Raw genomic sequence first — 24,437 nt, forward strand, 5'->3', positions numbered from 1 at the left:
AACCCGGACAGGCTAAACAGTCAGCGGCGTGTCGCACTGCTCATAACACCACCACAGGGAATGATTTGTCCCTCTTTTACCGAAATTTCTCTCTTTCTGCAGATTCGTAATTGCACAGGTGGGAAGTGAAACCATAATTAGATCCACTCAGCCACATCTTCATGTAACCGTGAGTGATTAGGCAAGCAAACAACTATAAAACAAAATGTAAATCAGTGCTGTTGCTACAGATGCCATTGCACATAAAAATCAACATGTTCACCGTCTGCTGCCCCCGGAAAAAGAGAGAGAGAGAAAGAAAAAAAAGCACAGGATGTTCTGCAATATTTGTTTGAATCGTGCAGAAAGAACACGTTGAAAGAAAAGTTCAGGTTGTGTCAATACTCTGCCAGCAGCAACTCCCCATCCCGGAGGAAAATAAGCTCAAGTAATTTGTTAGCTTTGAAGATCTCTTACAAACGGGAGCGTTATTTAAGATTTCTACGAAGTTGCATGCATTATGATAGGTGCTTAATTGCCAAAAATTGTAGTTTATGTGTTATACAACAGCTTTTGCTTCATACGGATTTATTGACAGCAGGACACATTTCAGTGAAGTCAATAATAAAATTGTCTGCTGCTTCCAATACAGAAGGTATTAAAAAGTCAAATGTAACTATTTTCTTTAAAACGATTACTTCTCTATGACTCTATGCAGCACACGCTCACTGATGTCTTCAGCTTTATTGGTAAGCCCATCTACTAATCCCGCACTCTGACTTATCAGGGATTTATTAGATGACTTCCACGAAAAAAGGACCACGAAAAGTGACCTTGCGGCTGCTGCGTGGCAAAGGAAAACACGTGATTTAGGCCATCAGAGCTCGAGGACTGAAAGGTCGAATTACATTTTTTTTTTGCAAGCGGGAACGTTCTCCTACAGGTTCATATTCGACAAAAATGAATTGTCTGGAATGACAAATGGTCTTTGTCCTGGTCCTGTGTGGATCTCATTTGCTGCGAATATGTCAAACGCGAAAAGATTCAATGGTTAAAAGGAAAATATTATCAGAAAGCACACGGCGGCGGCGGCGAAGCCCCCGATCCCCAGAGTTTTACCGCTGTTGCACCCCGTGTGAACCTCTCTGTCGCCTCCTGGGGAGGCCAGCCCCGCTCTCTGAAAAACCACTGCTTGTGACGTTAAAGCCTTCTTTTACTTCATTCATGTTCTTTTAATCCATGACAGAGGAGCTTCTGAGCAGCGGTGGTGAAGAATGGCTCTTTCCTCGAAGCCATGTCACTCACACCTCTCATGGTAAATGGATTTATAATGGTTGCCTGCACTGTCTAATCATTGTGGCTTGTTGGAGCTCAGACCGACTGAGAAAATCCAATGCTACACAGTGAATGCCGACTGCTTCAAAAACACACACACACACACACACACACGCGCAAAGAAAAACACATCAACAAACCACAAAGTGATCCACTAAGCAAACGAACTTAAGTTACTGACGACATTTCTGAATGTGTTTTTTCCATTAAGTCTTTAATATTAGTCCTACAAATTGCTTTAGGAAATTACTCCCGGATTTTCCATTGTGACTAATTGTGAGCTTTTCACGAGAGAAGCAAACACTTCAATGAAAGGGACAAATCCAGCAGGAACGACTGCCAAGCTCAGGTTGTGAAGAAATAAGCCAGCGCATAATCACCTGTAATACAGCAAATTGTCATTTTGGAATTCTTGTATGAATTAAATAAATGACATACTCTAGTGGAGCTGGTAAATGGGATTTATTATTGTAAGGCTGGCTCGTTCCCTCCCTGCTGCTTACATCTCAATGCATGAGTAAAAGTACAATCCAGATTTATATGTATATATACACACATTTCTCCACTGGGGGATTCATATTTGGAGATATTTTACATATAAATATTATCATAATCTAGTATTACACAGGAGACTGAAGTCACAGGTTATTCTGCAACAGCCTTCCCCGAAACCCCCATGTGCTGGAGAGCATTCGTGCACATCTACAGTGAGTTTTCAGCTCGTTCAGTGCAGCTTCTCTCGCCTGCCCGCCCACTCACGGACTCTCCGGCTCAGCCTCCTCTTGTCTGATCAGACGAAGAGTCGCTTCGACCTATTTCAAACCTCCCCACCGCTGAATGAAAATTCCTAAAAGTAACAGAAAAACACCTGTTGGGTAAAGGTGAGCGTCCCGGAGCCTCATTCCGCCCCGGTCTGGACGGAGGTCGCTGTGATCCACATTGACACAAACAACGCGAGACGCTGCTGAATTCCAGCAGCTGGAGACGAGCCCGCCGCCTGAGTTTATGCCGTTAATAAAAGCATTAGAGAATAACCCCGTCCTCTATTTGTGAGGTCTGGCTTTTAGCCGCTGTGAGAGGACAGACCACTCACACTGGGTTAGGATTTTTTTTTTTGTCTTTTCTTTCTTTTTTTTTTTTTTGTTTGGTCAATATTTTATTCATGAGAAACTTTTCACAAAGCAAGAAGCATGTTGCTGTCTTGAATTTTAATAAACAGGTTGTGGCTGGTTACAGTTACCAAGTGAGACAAATCATCTAATTAAAGAGAAACGGGCAGATAGAATCGATGCAGATAGCTTCCAGTGCGGCGACACGTTTCTCCGGGGAGCAATATCAGCCTGTGAGCAGCTCGGCGGCAAAACAACAACAACAAAACGCTCACACTTCACCTCAATATGACTGAGGTTGCTGACAACTTCCTGTGACTGCTGGAAGGGTGTGAGCGAGAGAGAGGGGGAAAAAACTGCATTCACAGGTATGCATGAGACAAGCGTCAACACACACACGCAAAAAAATGATAATGACATCTGGGGTGTAAACTGCTGCGAACAATATTTATCACCGTGGCGTGTGACTGATATTCAAACGAGCGCAGAGGTAAAAAAAAAAAAAAAAAAAAAGGCATCAATTTACACAGACAGCCGGATAAATAAGATCAAAAATGGTTAAAAACAGCTTGCTTTAGAACATTAGTCAACAAGAAGAAGAGCCAACCGGAGGAGAATTCGTAAAAAAAAATAAATAAATAGAAAAAGACATAAAGATGAGCAAACATTGTCAATGTGACGGTCCTGGAAGAGAGACATCCAGAGAGCGGGGAGCGCCACGCTGGATGCACGGATCATGCAGATTATGTCGGGCGCAGCTCTCAGGTGCAGCAGATAGACTGACATCTGCTCATCAGCGGCTTCACGTCTCAGATAAATTATGTAATTAAAATGTATTCCCACTCCTAATCTCATGAAGCTGCGCATGGATCGTCGTTCATGTTCATCGCGACAAGCTGTGTGCTCAAACTCCGGATCAGATGCGTTTTAATTCATGAAACAATGACTGTTTGCACTGAAGTGGTTGTGAAATACTCCCGAAAACAGTCACATTTCAGTGAACATCTACTGTACATAAAAGCTGCACTGCCTTCCACAAGTACAATTATATCAAACTTCCAGAATTTTCCTCTCACATAAATACCAATCAAAGAGTTCTGAGTTGTTCAGGATTGGCTTTTTTTTTTTTTAAATTACAGTATAAATTGTTCTGGACTGTAATCATATGCAGAAATACTATTTAACGCTATGTTTAGTTTGTTACTTTAATCCCTGCTTATTTTTTATTAATTGATAAACTGGAACTTCAGCTACATTCGTTCTACAGGCCCAGAACTTGCAAATATATAAGTTCAGGGCCAAATGTAATTTCTTGGTCGCATTTTTAGAAGCTTTTTGAATTCACCTTTCACTAAGGAACAAGCAAAAGAAGCAGTTGTGCCAAAGCATTGATCCAAGGTCCTTTTTCGCTGCAAATGCATAAAATCTCAGACGCTTTTTTCCATTTTTCTGTCATCTGAATACAATCTGAGAAGAATGATGCGATTTCGGTCGGACATATTCCCCACATTAATTATTAGGAGCTAGCTTTAACAACAAACAATTAGTTTCAAAGAGAGATGAAACATCAAAGCAGATGAGAGACTTCAGCCGTTCTGAAAGCTCAGTATAAAGGAAAAAAAACAGTCACTTGAGAATAGTTCCTGAGACTTTGCTAAAGACTTTCTGAGGAATATATATGGCCGTGCAGCTGCTCTCCATGCACACATCTGTTTCAGTTTGCCTCTGGCGAGGCCATTACAGCCCATTTCTCCCTCACATTCATACAGTGGATAAATGTAGGTAATGTGAAATGACTTGTTTGTTTTTCTCCTTTCTTCTCTTTTCTTTTTTCTTCTCTCCCACACGTTTGATTCTTGCAGCATTGTGAGGGAAATTGCTTCAATCCAAAACGGAGCGTCCAGATTTAAAGGATCTCTCACTTTTTTGGTTGGGTTGGTTTTCACTCCCTCCAATCTCTTGTCTTTTCTGGTCAGTGGAGCCGATATATAACGTTGGCCTGAATGGACGCCGCAAAAATCAAGACGGATAACGTGAAGGCAGCTCTGCAAGACCCTCCAGCCTTCTTCCCACTTCCCGAGTAGCATCGATGCATGGTTCATATCGTCGTACCTCACATCCACATGGCGCTATACGGAACAGGAAAGATCTTTCCTGACAATTTAGCTCCGAAAGCCAAGTCAATACCTTTTTTTTGTGCTTAGACTTCAAGCTAATTGAAAATCTTTCATCCTATAATGAGCATGAAATGTCAAAGGCAAAAGATACAGGAGTGGCATTTAATTTGCACCAGGGAACAATAATCCAGTTGACAAGAGCTCGGATAAAGACAGAACGAACGGAGCCGCCAGATTAATGGCAGAAACGCAGAACTGTCAAAATTTAGGTGGAGGCATGTCCAAATTCCCTTCAGCCGAGTAAATCCAACCATATTTTTGGTCTTTATTAGCAAATATTATCCGTCACTGACGGCTGTGGGGCAGCGGTGAGCTCTCGCGCCTCACAGCGAGAGAATGCCGGTTCGATCCGTCGGTGGGTGACTCTGGAAATTGCCAGTGAGTGTGTGACCGTCCGCTCCTGTGTGTGTTTGGCCCCGTAATGGACTGGCGACCTGCTCAAAGTGCACGCTGCCCTTCACACAGATAGGATCCATCTCCTGACGGCCCCGTCTTGGATGAGCGGGGAATAGTAAACGGATAAATGGACGGAGAAGCGGGTGAGGAGGGGAGGTGAATCAAATTTCTGTAGGTATGAATGTGACTCCACGATGAATGACATCCAACTGAAGTTTGTTTTGGAAAGTTTTCGAATTCTGAACAGCTTCCATGGCGAGTGACTGACGTTTAACGGTTGAATGGGCAATCAATGAAATACTAGAGGGGAGGAAATTTCAACTCTATTGTCATTTGAAGGATATTTCAGGGGTCATCTTTCATCAGAGGTGCTTTGAAGTCACAAAAATAGAAAATTAACACCATTATTTGACATTTATTCATACAGAAAATGAGGCAAATTTTCTTAGGTTTAATTATCGAAACTTAAATATTGTCCAAATGACATAAATTTCCCACTTACAGCCAATTTCAAAAGGTTAAAAGAAATTGGTGACACATCTCAAGGAAGTTGCCGAGTTTCTGAGTCACTTTGAGGACTGTGATGGTCACGATTTTCAATATCCAATGTGATTTTTTTTTTTAAGCATCAATCAGGTAACCTTGTGCGGTGACTGTTAAAGGTTTTGTTGTTTGTGTAAAGGTGCTTACTCACACTCTCACAGTCGTATATTGTACATTACTGAGTCTGAACAGCTGCGGGAAAATCAACAATAGTGTCAGACAATAGTGACAGATGGCAATACGAGTCTATTCAAACATAATTGTGTTTTTTTTTAATACAGTACCACAATCAAGTTTTAATATTATATAAACAGGCAAACATGCATTTTTATTAAGATGTCAAAACTATTGTTTAATATAAAATGTTCTATTTACCAGCCAACAAGAGAGTTTGAGCTAAATATTCTTTTAACTTTTCAAATATATTGAAATAATTAAAAGTTAATTAACAGCGATTTTTCAAGGACTGAAAGTTTGACTGTTGAAGCACCCTGGAGACGGCTGGATCTCAGACGTCTTTCTGTGCCGAGTTCATCTCACAATAGCATTTCTGCTTTACTTTACTTACGTCTATTGGTTCGAACTACTTGAAGGACTGAATACTGGATTTCACTGGATGACCTCCAGTTAAAAAAGCAGCAGTACAGAACAGGCACAACCCTGAAATCTGAATGTGTTTGCACATCGTGACATCTCTGCTCAGTCTCGTCCGTCCTGCTGCTTATTTTGGACTCGAAATCCAAACAACTGAATGTGTTTCTTTTGCTGTCATTGTCATTATTGTCATGCACCATCATGAAAATGAATCCTTAAAACTATCTGTGTTGAAAAGGGTTGAAAATCAAACTAAATCCTCTCTGGGAGCCGAGCAGCAGATTTGAACTCAACTGAGAAACCTTGATTCAAATGACTTAGTTTCACACTGAGAGGTAAATTGTGGCTCATGCTGGACTTCCTCAGGATATTCTTGCAGAAATCCACATGAAAGATTTTCAATTCACGTTTCCAACAGGGATTCTAACCCTCAACCAAAATAAACTGACACTGGCTCCAGCGCCCTGCGACCCTGCACTGGGTCAAGTGATATAGAAGAGGGATAGACAGACACATTATAACTAAAAAAAAAAATCAATAAACTTTCACTTCATTATGTAATAAATCATATTTTAACATATTCTGCCATATTTTGTAATAATCTGCTGCATTTTGTAATAAACAGAACATAATGTGTAATGAATTGTCAAATATTGCAGTGTTTTATGTCTAAATGTATCAAGTGTCATTACGTCATAACCAAAAAAAATCATCATACATACAGTAATACAGCTGTACATCAAAACAGAGATGAAAAAATGCTTTTATATTCTTTACTGTCTCAAACAACTTTGCACTGCGTGTTCAGACATGAACATGTGCCAGACTGTAGTAATCACAAACACCAGACAAAATTAATCTTTGGAGTAAAACTGAAAATTGGTGCAAACTCATGACATGTGGCGTTCAGGCGAAATGTGACAAAATGCAGCAAATTATTACAAAGTGATAATGATATTGCATAATGAAGTGAACATTTTATTCGTCCTAGACGTCTTTATATGAAAATCTGCAATTGACATGTACTCTTCACAACAGCTTCTTTTATAATTTAATCAGCTCATTATTTACACTACATTCGGTGCTAAAACTGTTTCAATTGTAACAGATTGTAGACTGGAACATTTGCTTATTATTATCCTTTTAGTTGCATACTTGTTCAAAAACACACTAAGAAAGAAAGTTAATATAACAAGTATTCCACTGAAACTCCACTCCAATGGCTTTTTATCAGTATTTGTTTAGAAAGCTTACGTTGCATGAGGCATGTAGGGTTAGGGTTATTTGTTTAAATTTCTCCTTTTAAAAAAAAAGGCTCTGGTGCTGCAGAGCTCGCTGAGAATCACCGCTTTACCCTGCAGCTCCCTGCAGCTTTCGCCCTGGTGGAGCTGCTGCTCAGTGTTTTGCTCCGCTGGTCCACGGCGGCCCGATGGCCTCCACCAAGACCAGCGCACAACTTTTTTTTTTTTTTTTTTTTTTTTGTTCCACTTGTATCAAGGTCACCAGCTTCCTGGAGCTGGAGCTCCTCTCCAGCAGTAACGTGGACACATGCCAAGCATGTGAGCTAAACATCAACCAGTCCTCTAAAAAGGAAACAAAACTAATCCCGTTTTCAAGAGATACAGCACAAAAATAAGGGCTTAAAGGGAAGTAATTACTCGAAAAACATCCATCACGCAGACAGTTGCAACGATGCCCTGGATCGGCTTTTTGTGCTAACCGGCACTTGTCTGTTAAATGTACGCCAAGCAAAGCTCCAGCTGAAGACAGATCGTAAAAGCTCTGTGGATTGTTCAAATTCAGCCCAAGGATCTTGAATTTGGTTCTGCTATGCTCACCACTTCATGGTTCCCGCACTTTGCATGCCTGTAATCTAATCCCATAACCAGATGAAATGCTCCCAGAACCACTCCGCCGCAAGAAAATGACCCCGAGCAGACGAGCAGCGCCGCGAAAAACAAAGAGTCCTGCAGCAGATGCAGCGGCTCCACGGAGATGCGATCTCAACATCACTGAGCACACCCGGGATTACACAAGGAGAGAGAAGCAACGGAGCCAGCGCGGATTAAACCCACTGAATAACAAACCGCTGTGGGTAACACACCTGTCGGACGGCTTTAAAAGCTACGAGCGGCGCCCGTTCACTGACCTCTGTGAAATGTTATTTCATAAACAACACCTACTCACTGCTACGGTTTTCCTAGGGAAGTCTATCCTCGTTTTCCTTAAGTGCCTGGAACATTTGTACTGCGCTGCATGTCTGAAGAAAGAAACGCAGGATTGTGGTGTAATCTCAAGAGGAATGAGATTAAATCAGTTTTTTTTTTCCTTCATTAGTTAAACCTGAATGAGCTCATAAGCAGACTTGCAAATTACTTGGAAATCCTCAGAAGCCTTGTTAGATGATAAAAAAATAACCTTTATTAATCATACTTGATGAGCTGCTACAACCAACAGACAAGAGTGATTTTAAAAGACATGGGACTGTTAGTTTAATTACATGTATTTACATATCCCAGCATGCTCAAAGAACTACTGGAAAAACCTTCAGCAGCAACAAGGAAAGTCTCAATAAAAGATAAAAAAGACAGCGATCATGACAGTAGTTCTACTCACATCCAGCTCAGACAGTGTGAGGATCTACTGTAACGTGAGTTAAAACAGAGACGCTCAGAGAGTTTATGTTCAATCAGCCAAGATGAGCGGAGGAATGATTCATCTAAAGCGTTATTATTCCCACTTTCTGTTCATTTAATTATTATGTGATAGGTTAGCGCACTTTTGGTGTTTAATCTGAAAAAATGTAGATAATCTCTGATAATTTAGCACATTCTTTTACATCTATTTGTAGGAGTGAGTTTGTTTTTCTGCAGGTTTTTCAGTTTTTTTTTTTTTAAATATGTATTTTTCTGTCTTTCACCTGCGAAAGTCGCTAAAAACAGAAGCAGGTGAACAGATGTGATGAAGGATTCGATAGAAAAACCATACTGAGAGCATAAATAGGACCAAGCAATTTATATCTTTATTTAAACTGGATTTTTTTTTTTGTTTTTAATCAAGCCACCACTTGTTGATTCTTGTTCCACTCTGGATTCGAACCATGATCCCTCACGATGTTAAGACTCCATTCGCAGCTGCAGCATTATTCAGTCGAGCATTTACCTCCATTCGGGATGTCAGTGTTTTATATTTTTATCTGTGACTTGAAGACCTGCCAGCATTCTGCATTTCCCATCATCCCCTCCTGCTCGCTCGTGTTGGTGGTTTTGTATCGGAGCTGTACACACTTCCTTTCAGTTTCTCTTCACAAACTTGACACCACTTGCGCTGCACTTTCGCCTCATCGCCAGTCGCCGTTTAGCCCAGCGGGAGAGAAAAAAAAAAAAAAAAAAAATCCCATTAAAAACATCTTTTTATGTGAGAAATGTTGACGGGCGAATGACAGGAACAAATAAAAGCGGTTCTTATCTGAAAGGCTTCTTGGGTGTCAATAAAACTGATGTCGTCAAAACGAGATGACAAGAGCGCCGCTCTTAAAATAGAAAGTAATATTCTACGACGAAACAGAGCCTTTTCTTTAAGCCTGCCTCCTCGCAAAGTGCATGCTTCTGATCTGAGTTATCATCGCTGCTTTATTTAAACATTTTAATCATTGTGGATCGGCGTGGAGAAATTTACAGTCAACATAAACGAAACGCATTAAAATCAAGACCGCGAGCAACTGACGTGGGCAAAAAGTCAAAGAGAGAAGAAATCTGTAAATTAATTCAGTTCGACCAACTGTACAAGTTAACCTTGTAGAAGTTCAAATTACATACATTTACATTTTTCTACATTATAAATCCAGTCTTATCCAAACACGGTTTGCACAAAGTGATGCTAACAGAGCTTAGAGTGTTTCTCTTTGACCGCTATGTTGTTTCTTCTTATGAACATGCATGGAAAAGGTGTGCACGTTTCGCCTCTGTCACATCATCCACACCATTTCTACTGCATTCAGCTTATTCCTCATCAAACTGCTTTCAGCTCATTGTTAAAGTTTGCAGCTTAAAAGATTATTCAACACGGTTACTGGTCCAGTTTCAAGCAGACCATGTCACTTTTTTTTTTTTTTTTTTGCAGTTACTGTGCAACACCGCAAAGCAGCAAACGGCTCCGAGTTAATGGTGAAAGGGAAAAAGGTAATAAGAGGGGATCATTAATGTGAGTCCCACTGTGATGTAACACAGGCTGTTAGCCTCTATATCTACCATTATGTGTTATTTGCGCTTATAATTAATAATATACTGAACAAAGCAGACCATGCAAGGTCCAGGTTTCAACAACTGAAGAGTTAAAGCCACCTTCACAAAGCCTTAAAAAAGCAATTATTGTCCCATTTCATGTTCAAACTTGTGAAATAGTAAAAGTAATTGAAAGAAAACCCAGCTTTGAAGCGTTTAAATTCAATCGCAGCCAACGCGAACGTTCGGCTGAGCAGAGCCACAAAGCTGCACATACAGCGGGAGCAGGCTTTACTAAGAGACTCAAAAGGGCTTCATATCAGATTAAAAACAATGTGGCATAAATGTCAATGCCGCCAACAGGAACACTTTGCAAACAGTGCATAGACTTTTAGTCTTTGAACAGGCATTACTGCGATCGCGTTTAATCTATCAGTGTAACAGCAGCCTCACACACCAGAAGACCAACAGTTGGTGTAACCAGTGAAAACAAAACATTTTTAAGTGCTTGTTAGTTTCACGGTGGCTTCATTTTGTACTTTTTTGGATAGATATTTAAGTAATCAACACCCAAAACATTGACTTTTAATACAAATGCATTTAAAAAAAAAAATCTAAATATCAAATATGAAAAAAAGAGTGATATTACCTTATATGTGAAATTAATCTACATATACTGTATATCTAATCTTAAATTTTTTAAGGTACTGGAGGAAAACAATGCTGTTTGCAGCTCTAAATTCAATTTAAATTCAGAATCCAACAGATGATTCAATCCTGGATATAGTATAATATTGAGACTTTTCCTGATTTCAGAGTCGCACAGAGCTGAAGCTGAGCCGACCTGCACGACACTCACCGATGTACTGGTTCCACTCCGGGTCCAGGTCGGCCTGGTTGGCCAGGCAGCCCTTCATGACGTTCAGGCAGTAGTTCTTGCAGGGCTTCGCTGCCGGCAGGCCCTGGCAGAAGGGGCAGTACAGCATCTTGGTCAGCGCCCGGATGCAGGCCGGCGTGTTGCTCACCTGCAGCCAGAGAGAGAGCGAGCAGCTGTCAGGGCGACGGCAGCAGCGATTACATACCATCCCAGCATTCATAGCATGTATTACTGTCAGAATCGTGAGGGCTGGGTTTTTTACTTTTTAACAGTATTATAAGTTAAGCTGAGAAAACGCTACAAAGATGCAGTTTGCATGTTCTCCCTGTGCGTGCATGCTTTGTTTGTTTTTTTTTCTCTCCTCCACTCGAAAACCAAAAACGTGCACGCATCGTCCCGGGACAGACTGGTGACCGGGCCTGCCTCGGTCCTTTATTGGCTGGGATCAGGTCCAGCAGCCACTCAACCCTAAGCTGGACAAAAGAGGATTAGAATAGAATAGAATAGAATAGAATAGAATAGAGTAAATACAGAGTATGAAGAGTCCTCATATAAAGTAAATCAGATATTTGAAAGACCTGATTAAAAATCATCTAGACTGCCTTTGGCGTGCTGAACGTAAAAATAACTTTCTCAATGTGTCACGTCAACACAGGAAAGGGTTTTGATAGTGAAAAGATATTTTAGTTTCAATGAATTACATCATAATGGAGTAAAATGACATAAAGACGACGCTACTAAGATGTCGTGTAATAGATATAAAAAGCCAATATTGTCTGTATTTTTCACTGGTTGATTATCAAACATTAACAACCATTAAAATCCTACAACCATTAAACTGAATCTATTTTGTTGTTGTTACAAAACGTTTAGACGGTTTATTAAGAAAATAAGAATTAGACAATGTGTTGTCTATAAAAAAGCTTCATTTTAAATCCTTCGTGTTCACATGAAATGAGGTGCGATGTTTGATTTTTGTATTTTCAGCCAGTTCTGACGAAAACAGCCAGCGTATAAGTATAGAAGTGGAGGAGTAATGTATGTGCTTCTAAGTTGAATGCAAACTTATTAAACACCTAAGAGAGCAGAATGAGTCATCAGACACCAACACTGTGACACAGGAAGGGAAAGAAAACACAGATTCATAGAGTTATTTGGTTTAGATCCCGGCATAAATATACAATGAGACCACAGACACTTGAGGAGCCAGAGCTTCAGCCTCTTATTACAGTAAATAAAACATTTATATCGATTTGGCCACAGCATCACTGTTGTGAAAACTATTTTATTATTGCAATAATTAAATTCTGAATTTATTGGCGTGGCACAATATTATCCGTTTCATTTCATTTCAATGGAGGCGCCTCCACTGTGAGCCCGCCATATGCGTTTGAGTCGCTTCCTGAAACAAACTAAATCCCACAAGAAAATCTATTGATTCACCCATCCTCTGATTGTCGTTCAAGAGATGGCAAATTGGAGGGACTGACAGCCTAATCAGGCATTGTGCACTTTAAAAAAGTTGCTAATTCAAAGTAACTGATCTTTATTGAACAAGCAGCTCATTGCTCTAAAGTAAAATCCACTCTGATCCACTGTGGAGGCTGCAGAGGAGGGCAGAGGGCGAACAGGTACGGAGCCTATTGATGCCCAGACCCGGAGACCTCAGCTTCACCCGGTGCCAGCGCTCGCACGCTGGGAGGGAAAAACACCAGCGACGGTGTCGGAGACGGGGCTGAAGCTTCCGCAGACTGCTGTCGTTCGGCCGTCACCCCGCTGATCACGCCCATCAAGCATCCCGAATCCCGACTCTTCACCGCAGAGTAAACACACCGCGTGTGCATACAGATGCGCTGATTGAAGGTTTTCATGCTCGCTGCGGGGAGCGTCTGCTGGGGGACTCCTGCTGAAGCGAGCTATTTTTCCTGACGGCAGCGCCGATAGTTCTTGTTGGTTTTGTTTTGGACGGATGTTGATAAATTTATCAGGCTCGGTCTTTGTTTAAAAGCCTGATTTGCATAAATCCACATCCGTGAACCTATTTAGATTCAAAATAAGACAAGACTTTAGTACAAATAACAACCTTTTTGATTATCTTATTGTGAATATAAACCTATTTGAATACTGCATGCTGTCTGTAGCGGCGTGTTCTATCTTATTAAAGAACTCTTACAATATTCAAAGAACAGCTGCTGTATGATATCCAGGTCAGGAGTCGGCGTGGAGTGCAGAGGCCGATCAGCCTTTCTCCATGTGTGAGTCGGTGTAGTGACATCTCAGATAGCAAACATAAGCTCGACTGTGTGACCTACTAAAAGTGATTTCTGAAGAGCGAGCAGCACTCAGCGCTGCGACTCTCAACATGCAAATGCTCGCTCTCGGGAGCCCTGTTGAGATGCGGAAAAGGAAAGCTCCTGGGTGGCAGCTAATGGACTATTTTCTCTGTTCCATGGAGCACCAACAAGCGTCTCAATAAGCGTCTTTCAGTCAAGAATCCTGACATTTCACACTATGCCGCAACTTGCAATCACAAACTAATGTCTAATTTCCTTTGAAAACTCAACACAGGAAAACACGCTCTTTGTTTTTTTTCTTTGGGCAGAGATGAAGAGATGTGCCCTGACGTGATTTAAGGCGACACCGTGCGTGGCTGTGGACAAAAACTTGTGCTAAATGAGTTAACTGTGAAGATGGAGGAGGGAAGAAATTGCTTCACATTTTGGTTTTCTAAAACCAAGTTTTAAGTGAAAAATCAACAAGCGATCCTTTGTGAGATGAGATTTTAACGCCACTTAAAAGGCTGAAAGGATTGTTGCCAAAGCAGCAATCTCAATATCGGGCGTCGGTGCAGCTTTTGGGAGAATTGGCAGACCACATGTGGAGGCAATGAGGTGACAAGGACCGCTTCTAAAACAAGCAATGAAAACTTTTCAATTATGAAATGGACAGCTGAGTGCGACCCCGCAAAATAAGTGGAGCCACTTTTCTTCAAGGTGATAAAACTTTGTTAGCAGAACTAAACTTTGTTGGCTGAAGCCTCCCGTTCAGGCTGAGTTATAGCAGCAGAAGGGAACATGGTTGACCTTCTTCCAAGCCTGAAAATGTGAGAGATGACCCAGTCTTGGCGACGTGTGTTAATGTTTGATGTGCTCCGACCCCTACTTTTATCTCCATGCAGTGACAAGACTCATAAGGAGAGGAGCAAATAGCTTTTTGTAGCCCCACAGAGTTGTGCACACAAAGGGAAGCTGGAACAGCTGCAAGCCGGCAGCACAAACATATAGGAAAAAAAACAAAAAAAACAAATAAAAGTAGATTTAGAGGTCGAGAAATAATCCGTTGTTGCATTAGTTTTAATACTGTTATCAAAGTCACTGTGATAGCTCATTTATTTGTGATTTATTCATTTAATTATATTTGCTGCCATAAAATAAAAATCCTACAATGTGTCAATTTTATGGTGTTGCTCCCTTCACTCTGCAGCAACTTCAGAAAGTCGTCTCTACCCTTCCTTCACAAACTCCGTTCATTAATACAGTTTCGATAATGAAGATGTAAATTAAAGAAATGACACACAAAAAAAGCTATTGCGTTAAAATACGACTCAAATACAGCTGGTCGAGTGTGTTGCAGTGATCAACAGAGTGCAAAATTCTTTCCTAATCAGAATGAGATCCTTACTAACTGCAACAAAAGATTTTTTTTTTTCAACAATTAAAGCCTGGCTGCATTAAATAGAGACGTAACTCTGTAAGTGGTCGTATGAAACAAGCTGACACTAAGCAGATAAATATAATAAACTTTGCCTTTCATGAAACCAATGCAGCCTATTAGCGGTCACGGTGGCCTTCACACAGATGCAGATCAAATGTTTATTGTAAGTGAGAGCTTTCATATAACAGAAGGCTGAGCCGGCTTATCATATGTATGTTCTAAAACTCTCTAGCTACTACAATGATAAGATTTTCTTCTTTTTTTTTCACTTCAAATAAACAGACGCAGATGTACAGGCAAGACTGGGCTGTAATTGGCACAATAATAATGAAACTGAATTGGATTCAAATGAAGAGAAGACCTGGCGTCCGCCTGAGCTGAATGTGTGAGGTCCAGATACGAGTTCTGCGTTTTATCTTCTACGCAGGAGGAGAAAGAAATCATCTCCTTTAATTCGATAAAACCATATATCCCTGTAGTAATGAGCACGGACGCCACATCTCAGGGCTGCTGTGAAAGCGACACCTCGGGCCGGGTGTCCATTTTCATTATGCTTACACCCGGCCTCTCCCGATGACTGAATGCCCCGGGGATCAAAGGGCGGCGGTCCCAGACACATGACCTGGATCTCAGGTCCCGCTGAAATGTCAAGAGGTGACGCTGGGACATGCCGGCTCGGAGTGGAACTCAGTAAACGCATGCTAACAACAAATCCAAGCCAGCCACTCGTCACTACTACCGGTGTGGGGGTGGGAGGGGTGAGGGGGCTGATGGGAAGCGAAGGGAACATGCTTAAAGTTCAACGAGTGCATGGAGGCTGAACTTTTCTTTTTTTTTTTTTTTTTTAAAGCAAGAGCAGCAGGGTCGTCTTTTTCTATGATCGAGAGCTGTTATATGTTTCTACTAGCTTTAGGTTATATTACTGTACAGTGGCTCTATAAATATTTATTATACTGTTAATAATCAAATCTCAGAGATATGAAGACAGCAGTAAAAAAAAAAAAAAACAGGAGCTGGGGATTTACAGTGAACTGAATCAATGTCTCTTTCACTCCAACTCACTGTGTAGAAACAACCTTGTTATTGTAAAGTGCATCCAAACCCAAGCTTTAGCCTTTTTTTTTTTTTTCTTCTTTAGTGTCTTTGTACATGATCAAAACAACACACACTCCCCAGGCGGTGTGATATATATTGGAGCAGATGCATTGAGATTACACCGTATTAAAGCGAGCGCCATGGCAACGGCATGATTAATAGCGGCGATATAGCGGCTGAGCAAATATTTAGCGAGAGAGAAATAAACAGTGAAGGTAGAAGTTTCTTTTTTGGAGCATTTTTACATTGTTTCGGCCCGTCTCCCGAGCATTACACACACTTCTCAACACTGCTTTCCCAGAAAACGAGCCGTCTCGAGCCCGAAATCTCCACACATTAGTCACAAAGAGACTTGTTGATGTGAAAAGCTGGGAGGAATCAATACCTGTTGCTGAAACACAAAACCAGCCAGATGTTGGGCTTATTAAACTCAGGTTAGCATCAAACCTTAGCCGTTGGTTGAGGTCAAATTCATTATTTTCTTCCAGATATATAGCGAGTGAAACAGAATTACCACAAGTTTGTTTTGGCTGAACAGAAACAGGTTTATACGAAAAGATTACTTTATTTGAAGCGGTGTGAAGTTTTACCTTGGACACTCTCTGGGCCACCTCCCGGCCAACGGACAGCCCCTGGACAAATGTGCGTGCGGCGATGAACGCACGGGTAACCTGAGCCTTGAGCTTCCTGGGCACGTCTCCAAAGGGCTTGAGCTGGTCGGTGTACTTACTGATACACTCCAGATAGTCCTCGGTGATGACATACTGCGAGTTGAGCAGTGTGAACATGCGCTCCAGCAGCCGCGACCAAAAGTCATTAAGCATCTCCTCCAGGTTCACGTTCCCCCCCGTGTAGTACCGCTTCAGCTCGGCAAAGAGGTTCTCAAAGACTTCAGAGTTCTGCATGTACGGCTTGCCGTAAGTCCTGACAAACATCTCGTTCAGGGATCGCTCGGTGTTCTCCAGCAGCTCCAGGAAGAATTCTGGGTTCAGGAGAAAAGAAGAAAGCGTTATTGTCCAAATCTGTCCCACATTTTGACAAAGACTACAAAAAGCACACATGATATGCCTTCATAACATGCACTGGAAACGTTTCTGTATTTATTTTCCAAATGGAAATACTGAGAACAATCAGATATTAGACGAGGAGACGTAGATTGTGGAGCTCAAAAGGAACCGATTGTAGCGCCGACAGCAAATGTAGCCAAAAATACTCTAATGAAGAATCAATTAGGGCGTCTGGTGATTATATTATGAGGGAGTTTGACAGTTCTGTTCAATTTCCCTTCGAGTTTTTTATTGGAAAGGAAGTGGAAGCCTTCCTCATATATCTCTGGAAAACAATAAGTTCTATGTTTGCTGCGCAGAGGTCCGCATTGCCACATGTAAACCCCCAGACGCCCGACTGTACCTTTATAAGAAGGACATATATTGCTGAGTGATTTCCTATATACACATGAGGGTTTCTCCAGATGCTGGAAGCATAAGGCTGTCAGTTGAAGCACAATTCATTAACCTTCAGTATGATCATGAGTGCATAATGCATTTTGTCTCGAAGGTTTTCAGGGAGCCTGCATTTTAATTATTCTTAGCAACCACGTGCCGTTTGCCTCATCAACTAAATTACTCACGAGAAATTTAGAAAAAAATTTTAAAACCCATGTATTTACCTGTAGGAACTCATCAAAATAAGCAGCAGTGCTATAAAGAATACAATGAAGGACAGTACAATGTCTGAGAAAACCTTCTGCACACAAAAATTATGATGTTTTTTCAGGCAAAACATCCAAATCAAAGACACAAATTGCACAAAATGAACATTTGCTTTCATCCTTGTTGTTTGGCGGTAAAGGAGCAGAACAGACCAGGCCATTATACGGCAGGCAGGCCTCATGCGGCCGTTTGCTCGTCCCTGGCCAGGGCACAATGGGTCACTGACAAGTTATGAAAGGAAATCAATCTGCATGACGTATGCAAAACAACCGAAAGTGATTTTATTATTCTGTTTATTTATCCATCGCTGCTGCTTGGGAACAACCGCCAATCTAAACATGCAGTATCTTGCATGAATCTAAAATCATGTAATATCCTGCTTTAAAAAAGGAAAAAAAAAAAAAAAAAAAAAAATATATATATATATATATATATATATATATATAAATAAATATATATATATATATATATATCAGAAGAATGACATGCCCACTCTGGGCTGTGTGTCACATTATGCGTGCCATGAACTGCCTGGTTGTGTTTCCAGGATGGAACCTGTCACGGAGCACCTGCTACATCTGGAATACAGCTGCTGAGAGCAGGGGAAGTTTGACTGTCTCTGACCTACACAGCGGGCTGATAACACTCTTTGTTGCTTTTCAGAGGTCTGAGTAAAAATCCATCGGACAACTGCAGCTTTTCCACAAAGCTGCTCCCAGCGTACTCATCAACACTTTACACCACTCCTCCTGTCACCGTGTCTCACAAGATAGGCTTTCAAATAGCACCATAAATCTCTGACTTAGCTGTACGTTATGAAGCAGCCAGAGTCTTCAGATCATCTGGAACAGATTGAGTAAATCCTTCGTTGATTATCTCAAACCAAAGCGAGGTGAAGCAGCCTTTTGCTTCGATGCTCCTCACCCCAGGAAGAAAACTAATCTGAGTTCAGCTCAAACATCTGAATTAGGACTTAAAACACTCGGCAATTAATACAGATACTGAGACATTTGTCTTGTTTTTACGTTTAATGAATGAAAGTATTTCCAGTTTCTCGTAAAACACTGAATAACTTAATGTCTAAATACTACACGAATAAACTCGGCCTGACACGCCCTTCATATTACGCCTCTATCATTTCTGAATGAGTAAAAACAAACAAGCGTTTAAGGCTTGTTTGATCACAGCATGTAAGCTACTCGTGTTTTTATCCCAGTCAGAATCTTGAGCTAATTACATGATGTACAGTGGTAAATCTCCACGGGCAGCCACCATCAAATATAAGCTCCAGTCAGGATATTCTCAATGCTGTAAGTAATGTTTTTCAAATTACAACTGGAGAGAAAAAAAAATGTTACTTTGTTAAATCAATCAATAACATCAAAGATTTTATTTTCAAAACTGTAGCACAAACAGCTGTTTATACATGGCTCAGAAAATGTTTTGCCTAAAGCCACATATTATCTCAACGCCCCTGATAGGAAGCTGCATTCAAGCTGAGTTTACATGATAAACAAAACGCCAAGAAAACCCGCCTCCTGCACCGCTGCTTAATAACTGCAGTCAGAGGTCAGACAAGCGAGAAACGGATTTGACGTCACAAACATTAACGAAGACCGGAAGGTAGCGACGCACCGGAGGGACGGTTTATCTGGCGCTGCGTCGGTGCTCTTCGTTGTTGAACAGTTAAATCACATGACCACTGCTGGAAAGGTTTATTGTGACAAACAGGTAATCCTTGAAAATGAAAACTCTCCAACTTCACATTTCCTCGTGAAAACACCAGCATCTCAAAAGGACAAAAAAAAAAAAAAAAAAAAGATTAAAAAAAACAATTCAATCAGGCAAAATAGCTTATTTATGACATGACACTTGCTTATGAAACACTTGAACTTCCTCTCACAATTAACTTTGGGCTCATTAACACTCCACATGAAGAACCGCTGCCTGTTAACTAATGCTCTGATTAAATTATCGCATTGTCACATTCACTTCTCCATTTTTCATAGGAATCATCCACCTCTTCCATCTTCAGGTGCATTACCACAGCGTGTATTTCATGAGTACAGGCATTAGGGTGAAGTATTTCAGTGAGAAATTTTACTTAAGTTGTTTCATATTTAAATATGCGAAGCTTCCAGCATGATTTGTGTTTCGGTGAGTTTTCTTTTTAGTAATGAGAATCTGCTAAAATTAACGCACGCTGATTAATGACAGCTTCCAAACATGTTTAGCTTAAAAAAGGCGCATTTCAGGAAAAAAAAAAATACAATGAGGTCATGTTTAGCCGTGTTATTAATTGAATGTAATTGATGTAATTAGGGCAAAGCATTTTTGATATTATTCTGAGCCCTGCATCGGAGCGATTACAGTGAAAAATTAATTCATGAATGTCATCAGTATAATTGAGTAACTGAAATATTAAGTTGAGAAAGACATCATAACCTAATTAGAGAAAAATTCATGAGTGGGATCACACTCTGCAATAAAATAAGTAAAATGTCAGGCAGTAAAAATCACCAGGAACGCCGACATAAATCCTAAACACATATTAGTAATTAGGACGCTTGTCCAAATGGATGGTTCGAGGAGCTGCGAGCGGAGGATAACGACGCCGAGACGCTGGACAGCGACGTTTCTAACGCTCCCAACTCGCAGAGAGTTCATTACATTTCACTTGAAAAAAAGCTGTTTGGCTTCAACTTCGCACTGCGCGCTGGGAGATGTGCCGAGGTTACACACAGCCGCTCTTTCTGTGATGAAAAGAAAGCCTCTATTCCTGAGCTTCTGCAGAAGCCGACCGATGGACGGTCTCCTGCATGTCAGAGATGTCAGCCGTCTTATTTCACCAGTCGTGAAAACACAGCGTTCCCATTTGAATTTTTTTCCAGCCACATGATGGGGGGAAAAAAAGGTACATGGCGTGAATTTCATTCATAAAGCGTTCCACAGATCCTGGAGACGGCGAAGGAGTCAACTTGATTTGGTTGTATAAAACGCAAGCATCCGAGGAAGCTGTGAAAAGAATAACATCTACAGCGAGAGGCCTCATGGGAGGTGGCCTGCAGAATTAATTACAAGAGAGTCTCCTGAACTGTGACCGGCCAATGAAGAAGAATTAAATGGTTGGTTTTCCACTACCACTCTCTCTATTTGAGCCAATATATGGTATGTTATATTAAAAAAAAAAAAATGCAAAAATAATGTGGATTCAGGACATTTCGTCACAGCAGACCATTTTTTAAATCAGGTCACATAAATAACAGAGCCACTGGAAATATATTTATTCTTGCACGGGGCTATAATCAAAACCTAAAATGAACCGAGAACCTCTTAATACTCTTTTTAACAAACTAATTACAACTGGTCGGATGTTTAATGGGATGAATGTGGACGGATATTTTACAACGTGGGTTAACCTGCTTCAGCAAACATCCAGATAATTGGCCACAATAAAAAAAAAAGGCCTCATGTGCAATTCAGAAGTCAATACAACGACTCGAAGTAATTACTCCAGAGTCTCAATCCCATTCATTTGTAGAAGCTGGATCCTCCACATTCCTCTCACCTATTCTAGACTCGCTTCCTTTTTTCTTTTTTTTTTTTAGCAAAAATATCTAAATGAAGTGAATTTTTAAAACATTCCAACTGCTTGCTTACCCAGACGCAAGTTGGTAGGAAATCATTTTCAGGATGGATTGTATTGGTTTGTTTTTTTAATATTTATTATTTGTTTTCAATACAGAGACTTGCAATTTCATGAAATTGGTAAAAACAAATCGATAACTGCTTCCCGATCAGCTCTTGTGAGCTATTCATTGTCGTGCAGTAACTAAATATAGTTTATCTGCAAGGCTGACCTCCGTGAACTGCAGAAAGAAATTAAAAATCTGAACTCCTTGGCGCTCATGCAGCAGCTGGCTCCTGTGACAGAGAGCTAAAGAAGAACTGAACCTCCAGCTCCGTGTCTAACCGAGGGAGTCTAACGTACAGCGGGCTTGGCATTCAGCCTCCTCCGGTTCACGTTGGGAGGACGTCAATCATAAGCAGGGTCGCTGATTGGCCTGACAGGAAGTGCCCGTCTGCGGTACGGCGAGCTGCTCTGAGTGCTCCGCCGCTGCGCCGAGCGTGGCAGCTTGACCTTTCGTGTCTCCGTTTCTTTGTGGTAATTTCCGTGGCGGAGCTACTGGGAGTCGCACGCTGCCAATTAGAAGCGGAGGTACTCAAGGTGAATCACAGCTGGAGAATCAAAGCATACATATTCAAGGTCCGATACATTATTTGAGGCAGTCACCTAAAGAGAAACGGACTGCTGGAGTGATTCATGCTAGTTCACAAACATATTTAACTGCCGTCAAACTCATTTTAGGATTAAGAACTTGCCAGTTTGGGGCCATGTGCCATATGTTTGACACCTCTACTTCAGATTAATATCGTCTTTGAGAAAAAACAATTTGCTGGTTGCATCTTTTATACATCAAAGCCTGTAATAGCAAACAGTGCAGAGGAGAATAGCCCTCTGAGACACACGGCATGTCAGAAACACGGTGGCGACAGTGATTTAATGACCCGGCGGGGACGGAGACATTGTGGCGTTCTGCTGGAATCCCACCCTGGCTTCAGACTTGTGCTGAGCCGGCATGGCCTTTCCAGCGCCGGCCTGCTTCACATTCATCTAGTCACACATATTTGCACCTGGTAGCCAGCCAGTGGGATTCAGTCTTCTATGGTTGGCAGCTTTCGAGGAGTAATTTCAGGTTAAGTGACTTGCTCAAGGGCACCTGGACAATGACTGCTGAAGAGGCAAAGAATCAGCTCTTTATTTATTTTTATCCCAAACAGTTGTGAAGAGTAAAAGAACTTTACAGCAATCTAATCAACAACAATGGGCGCCAGCAGTAACAAAGTGAATGTAAGTTAATAAAAGAGGAAGTGCAGTAGGTGGACAGCATTATTGCTCCATGGGAGCAAACAGCAGCGTGGAGCTCGCGGTCTCCAGTGCCGAGCATTGATTAACAATTATGTTCCCTGAGTTGGCATTGAATGGGCACAATAGAAAATAATTCTCTCTCACGGCAACACTTTGTCCATTTTTTCCTAAAAGATCATTTCCTATAAATCTTTGGATGTGAAGTGTGGTGAAAACCTCATTTAAGACTCATTTCCAGCCGGCGCAGCTGTACGTGTGGCGGCGTTTTCTTCACACAGCCCCGCCGTCTGCATGGCGATGTTTCTGCATGCGTGTGTCTCGGCGAAGTCGAGCCGGTGCCCTCTCTCTGCGACACGTAGGCTGCGGTGTCGGGAATGCGTGGGCTGTCCAGCTACTACCAGCTACAGGGGCACTCATCACAGTCTGCATAAGGAGAGGAAAATCTACACGTCCGCCGACTCTGTGTGGGCGGAACTCCGCAGTCAGGTGTAGAATAGATGGCAAAGGGCTTCTGAGAGAACTGAAGGCTCTGTATTGTTTGGATCTTCAGCTATAATGTCTGACTCAGTATCAGAGCTTTTAAACTTCATTTAAAAATGCAGCTTGGAGAAATCGTTATCTTCCAATTCATTTTTCACTCAAGAATATCTGATGTATTTGTATACTGCAGTGTAGCGAACATTATCTCATTTCTTATCTCGTTTCTCCAAATGGGTCGGCAGCGGAGCCCTTCGGCAGACACACAGTCTCCTGCAGAAAAACCTGCACATGGCATGTGTTTTGACGGTAATGAAATTATGAGCAGTGGCAGTAAGCCCCAAGAGATAAAGGGGTGCCTGGAGTCATGCTTTTAAGTGCTGCTGGACAAAAAAACCCCATTTCCCTCAATACTAGAGGCATCCTCACGACATTCACCATGCCTGACAGCAGACGATCAAAATAGCATTTATTTATGTATGCTTCCAGGAATCACATATGAGCTCGAGAAACACAGATTCCTGGAAAAAGTGCAGGCAGACGCTGGACGGGCACTTGTGACATTGAGTTTCTGGGCAGCGTGCAATCATCAGAGAGTTGAACGCTGAAACCCAATCGCGGTCCTTTCATATAATCTGTTGAAGAGTTTGAAAAGCACAAGCGTGGAAAGACAAGACATTGACTTCTGAGGATTAAATTGCACAATAAATCACTCAAGCATTGTTGGGTTGTTGACGCTGGATATATTTAGAGAGCTCCAGATCAACGTCTATGTTTTGACCTCCTACCTTTGAAGAATAAAATGACTTTTGTTTCCATGTTAAGGTTCGTATTGCTCTTTTGAATACATTGGCATGACTGTATCTGTATATATATATATATATACATATATATATATATATATATATATATATATATATATATATATATATATATATATATATATATATATATATCACGTATATCTCATTAGCATGCAATGAGAGAATATTGACAGATTATGAAGCAACAAACATTGAGTCATGTTGTGAGGCAGGACCTGTCAAAATGAAAGAGATGGATATTCAACTTGGCGAATATGTTATCATGGTCTAACATCTAAATGTGATAACCTCAGAGCAGGAAACCACCAATCACCCCCCACAGTAACTTTAAAGATGATCAGCAGATCAATTCATACAAAGCACCTAGACCTACCGAAAGGCTTCTAACAAGAGTTGGGAAAAGGAGACCAGTAACCAACAGGTCAGGTATGCCACATATATTAACTAGAAAA

At 41.2% G+C, this 24,437-nt stretch overlaps 1 protein-coding gene across 1 annotated transcript in view; it reads right to left on the reverse strand.

Annotated features, from left to right (window-relative positions):
• gpc6b (glypican 6b) overlaps positions 1–24,437 on the reverse strand; it is an 82,996-nt gene that overhangs the window by 35,808 nt on the left and 22,751 nt on the right. The window contains exons 3-4 of the mRNA XM_030112100.1: positions 16,633–17,024; positions 11,216–11,381 (exon numbers count right to left, since the gene is read on the reverse strand). Of these exons, the coding sequence (XP_029967960.1) occupies positions 11,216–11,381; positions 16,633–17,024 (558 nt within the window). The remainder of the gene's footprint in view (positions 1–11,215; positions 11,382–16,632; positions 17,025–24,437) is intronic.

The sequence above is a fragment of the Salarias fasciatus genome, chromosome 16 (assembly GCF_902148845.1).
Source record: "Salarias fasciatus chromosome 16, fSalaFa1.1, whole genome shotgun sequence".
Lineage (NCBI taxonomy): Eukaryota > Metazoa > Chordata > Actinopteri > Blenniiformes > Blenniidae > Salarias > Salarias fasciatus.